Source organism: Aplysia californica, unplaced genomic scaffold, assembly GCF_000002075.1.
Source record: "Aplysia californica isolate F4 #8 unplaced genomic scaffold, AplCal3.0 scaffold00375, whole genome shotgun sequence".
Classification (NCBI taxonomy): domain Eukaryota; kingdom Metazoa; phylum Mollusca; class Gastropoda; order Aplysiida; family Aplysiidae; genus Aplysia; species Aplysia californica.
This window is the reverse complement of record NW_004797645.1, coordinates 396,270-401,710: the sequence shown is the minus strand read 5'-3', so window position 1 is coordinate 401,710 and position 5,441 is coordinate 396,270. Positions and strand designations below refer to the sequence as shown.

The 5,441-nt window shown below is 35.7% G+C and overlaps 1 protein-coding gene across 1 annotated transcript in view; it reads right to left on the bottom strand.

The window, feature by feature from the left end:
* Window positions 1–4,515: 4,515 nt before the first annotated feature.
* The window catches only part of LOC101864238, a gene marked incomplete in the record, with an annotated part of 27,784 nt that continues 26,858 nt past the window's right edge, over window positions 4,516–5,441 (bottom strand). The window contains 1 exon segment of the mRNA XM_013085452.2: window positions 4,516–5,231. Within this exon segment, the coding sequence (XP_012940906.1) occupies window positions 5,207–5,231 (25 nt within the window).

The following is a 5,441-nucleotide window of genomic DNA, read 5'->3' as shown; positions in this document are numbered from 1 at the left end:
TGTGTGTTTATAGCAAGATACAAGATTATATTATATAAAATGTTGAACCGGTGTAATGTGATCATGGCGGACAGGTTTCCTTAGCAACCAGTAAAACTGAGAACATAATATTGAAGTTTGTCAATTTTCTAGGCGTGGCATTTATCTGATCAAATTAAAAGTTGGAAATCTTACTTTGTGTCAACATTTTCTGTTTACCGTTCTGTGTCTTTTTATCATAGACTTGACTTATAATAAATATAATTCTGTAGTGTGGTGAAAAAAAATGCGTGGCGTAACTTATCCTCAAACATCTCCTTAATGGGCGAATCAATATCGCCCATACTTTGCACGATAGTTTGTATCAATTTGTCTTAACTTAATCAGACTTTTTATTCGAGCAATTGAGGAAAGGTTAAAACAATATTTTTATAATATAAATTTTTATAAAATACTATAAATTCACGTCACGCGGAAAATGGTATTGTTCACAACAGTTCCCGCTAATCACACACATTTTGCACTAGCTGGGTTTCCCGTTCGATGAACAGACTTAAAAGAATCTATCGTCAAGTCATTGTTGGATCAGTGCACGCACTCTTTGTGAGCGGAAGCCTCACTTGTTTACAATGGCGTCTTAGAAGACGGACTTTCCCAAGATTAGATCAAAACGAAACTAATGAAAAACAGAAAATTAAACTACAGTGACTTTAGACTCCTCAGTAAAACTGGGCTTCCTTTAAACGGTTCTGAACAACCGTTAATTTGTTCAAATTCGAAAGTTCAGTGGTTCCCACGTTTTAGGCGGCTAAAATGACGAACTTTCACAAATATAATATGTAGAGATACCCATATGGCTACGTCACAGTTCAGCAATGACACTATTTAGTGGCAAAACTTGTAACAAGAAATTACTTGATTTATAGTGAATTTTTTTTGTTTTGAACTAAAGGTTCTCAAAACATGTGCCCAACAAGTGACGGACTTGTTTTTTAAAACGATAATGTCCCAGCTGTTAACCTTTGAAAATCTCTAGAAAACCACCAACTCGGATTTTTAAATTAGTATTTATGAAAGAATTTTCTAGAATAGAACACTAACAAGTGTTTACAAACATATTGATCTGTTAAGGTAAATTGATACAGGTCTTTGTGCAAAAGCTGCAGAGTCTAAGCTCATAGTTGAGGGAACATTTTTAATTTGTCAATACGTTGAATTTTCATCTTCATCATCATCAATGCCTTTCACCCTTGGCAGGGTATATGTCACATACAAGCTCCTTCCATTTATCTCTTTCCGGGCCCGTCCTTCCATGCTAGTTCCAAGTGAGCTACATCTCTCTCATGTCCCTTTCCACGCATTTCCTCCATGTTTCCCGTGGCCTACCCTTGCCTCGTGCTCCTTGTGGGTTCCACTGCAGTGACTGTCTTGTGATGTTTCCGCTGGGTTTTCTTAAGTTGTGTCCCATCCATCGTCACGTTCTTAGTCCTATTTCTACTTCTATATCCTTTTGAATTTTAGACTGCACTATAAGATTGTGCGCTGTTATGGCAGCCGCTGTTTGCTCTTTTTAAAAGAAAGTAGTGTCCTAAACCTTAAATGTAACCTTCCACTGTTTAAACTTAGGGTTATACAACATTTTAAGATAACAACCATCATCATCCAGTGCCAGATCTGCGACAGACATCGGCGATCATTGTTTTCCATTCATTCTTTTGCTCGGATGCTCTCAAAAAAGCTACGTTTCCCTGATCTTTCCCTGTTACCAATTTGTTTAGGTTCCCTAAGTATGTTGTTCTGGGCCTACCCCTGCCTCGCTTGCCCTCAATTTTGCCAGTGAGAGCTTGATGTTCAAGACCCTTATGTCTATTCAGGTGTCCCAAAAACTGCATTTGTCGTTTCCTGATTGTTTTTAACATTGATCGTCCCACGTGGACTTCATCAAGCACTACCTCATTTGACTTCTTTTCCTTCCACGATACTCTTATCAGTCTCCTAAATAACTACACCCCCACCAAAAAGAAAAAATAAACGACGTCGACAAAAGCAATAACAACAATGACGATGACGCCGTGAACATCATTCTGCTATTGTCACAACCACGAAGGCTAGCAACAAAAGTAACAACAATAGCCACACCACCACCACCACTACCACCAACAACAATAACAACGACATCAAAAGAAATAACAACAACGATAGAAACAACAGTAACGAAAGCAACAACAACAACAAAAACAACAACAGCAACACAATCTTCATCAACAACAACAACAACAACAACAACAACAACAACAACAACAACAAAGTAACAACACAAAGTAGCATCACCAACAACACCATCATCATGAGCAACAACAACAACAACATCAACCAAACAACAACAAGAAACATTAAAATACAAACTGTCGTCATAAACAACACCATGATCATGAATAACAACAGGCAGCAGCAGCAGCAGCAGCAGCAGCAGCAATAACAAACACAACATACTGATAGAGAAAACTAATTATTGAACATTTCCCCAGATGTCTAAACGTGAAAAATCTATTCCTTGAATATTTTTTTCTCTATTTTTAGTGTTTTACCTCACTTGCAACACAATAAGGTCATATTAATGCCGGAGATTAGAGGTGTAAGGTGTTACTAGAGAGTAACAAATACAAAAAAGACGAAGGGGAGATAAGGATGATACATGTTTGATGGGAAAGAAGCAGCAAACCAAATCAGAGCACCCGCCAACCACCGACTCTGAACTATACACCTAAATAACGAACACATTGCACAAGCAAGAAAATATTCTGCATAAATACACGTTTATTCGTCTTAAATAACAGAATTTAAAACATAAAACAATATGACTCCTGCTTCTTGCAAGAACGATTTCTAGCAAAATCATGAACAATTTAAATACAAAAAATGAAAGAAAAAAAAAAGGAAAAGAAAGAACAAAGTCTGGCCAAACGCCTTCCAACAATTACATTTTCCCTTACCCAACTCGATCAGATCCTTTCAAAAAGGCCACACCTTTTTTTTCAACACTATTTCGTTCTTTTTTGTATTGGCGAAAGAAGAGAAGGAAACGTTTTAAAGTTTTTCGTTGGTTATAGAAAGTTGGGGCGGGTTGGAAGGAGGGGGGAGGAGGCAACAGTGAATGGGAAAAAAGACACATGATTAATTGAAAAAAAAAAATTCAAAACTGAAACGATAGAAAAAAATAATAACAAGATCTTTCCAAGTAAAGAATAACTTGCGTTTACTACAACAAGGCAAACAAGAGCGTCACAAGATTTGGCCTTAAAAGAAAAAGCACCAGAATATCAATAAAGAATTTTCCTGTGAATCGTGAGCAGAAGATCTGCATACAAGTTAATCGAACACAACAGGTTGCAATGAGATTGATATAATATGTGATGCAGCGTGGTGGAATCAGGCTCTCGTCAATTTTTGAGCATGTAGGGTTATTGGTATCATCCTAAAGCTTCTTCACTTGTGTTTATTTGGATGAAAAAAAATATCCATTTATCTTGAATACAAGTTGAGATATTTGCGAATGAAGGAGGTGGGGTCACCTGTTTTCAGAGGTAAAATTAGTGAGAAAATGGCCGCCAAAGATAAGTTATTTCCTTAGCTTTAGAGTCCGTGGTAACTGAAAATTTACATTTTTAGTGCCTTTAATCAACGTTTTTCAGAAAAATCCACACAGAAATGAGTTCTTTAATGGGAATGAAAGGTGTTGAGCCAAAAAACACAAATTTGACAAAAAATCACAAACCAACAGAAAAAAGCAAGTTTCTTCACTTTGCTTATTTTGACGAGAGCCTGATTATTTATTACTAGTACTAGCTTGCCCCCTTTCTATGAAAGGAATGATCGGTGCATTAATATCAACTGACAGTCGCTGGCCTACTATATTTACACTCTACTGGAATGGAGCAATACATCTAGAGAGAAAAGTGATGCATGTGTTTCCAGGTTGCCAAATATATTCTGATCGATAATGTATAGATTGATTCTCTATTCCGCTTTCGTGGTTGTGCACTCGTGAATTTCAAAGATGTGAAATCAGTTGGCACACCGCTAGAGAACGGAAACCTCATTAATTTTGTTTACAATGGCTACTTAGAAGACGGACTTTCCCAAGATTAGATCTAAACGAAACTAATGAAAAACTGAAAATTAAATTCGAAAGTTAAGTGATTCCGAAGTTTTAGTAGCCAAAGTGACAAACTTTCATGAATATAATATGTATAGATAATAACATTATTACGATCAAAGCATGAGTTTCTTGCAAAGGATGAACACACCATTAAAGTTTGATCTAAAAAATTGAAATGCACTTTGTAATGAAATTCGTGTGGACAAAATTTAATACATTGTAACTGGTTATGGCAAAGATTGAAAGACTTTAGATGTGCTAATTTTTAAATTAAAACATGGCAGCAGATGCATGACTGACATGATATCAAACATGGTGGTAGAGTTCTTGGAAAAAACCCTCACAAATGTCCAAAGTCAAAACAAATTTGTTCGTGATTTTATTTGTTTGTTTATTTGTTTGTTTGTTTTGCGTGCATGCGTGTTTATTTGATAGTTTGTTAGTTTGTTTGGTTGATGACATAGAGTTCTTACAATTAAAAGAAAGCCCACTCGAATTACCAAAGTCAGAGCAAATATGAACATGGTTTTGTTTGTTTGTTTGTATGTTTGCTTTCTTGCTTATTTGTTAATTGTTTGTTTGTCTGTTTGTTTGCTTGTCTGTTAATGATACATATTACTGCATTAAATACTGTACAATTAGAGGGCAGTCAATTATTGGAGCATGAATTGAAATTGTGTAGAGAAAGGCTTCGTTCGGAATACAAAAGTAGACATTAATTATTCTAAAAAATAGAACATTGTCAATGAAATAAAGCGTCAACATAGTATGTGAGGCATGCTGACAAAATGCAATCCACAAAATTAATGGAGATATTGGCCAAAAATCGACACTAGGGTCAAATTTGTCGATTTTCTATTGATCCCATATTCTTAAGTATAAAATGCTTTTTATTATGTTCATACTTCTAAACTGTAAAACACTTCACCTATTTAAGCGTGCTGTATCTATTTCAGTAAGGCTTGAATCCGTGAAGCAAATAATTTTGTCAGCACTCTTCCCTTATCAGTTTTCTGAATAGTTGCCAGATGGAACATGGGCCGAGAAGGTCTAACAATCCTCTGTGGTCTATGCACGCACGAAATAGGCGACCCTGGAGAGAAGAAAGGGAATTATGGTGTCAACAGGGCAGAATTGAATAAGATTTTTTTTTGTGATTCAAATAAACCGATGCTTGAAATATGTTTAAAATGTCCTTTGTGAAAAAATTATTCTTCAACATAAAAAATCGGGGAAAATAGAAAGATGGATAGATAGATAGATAGATAGATAGATAGATAGATAGATAGATAGATAGATAGAT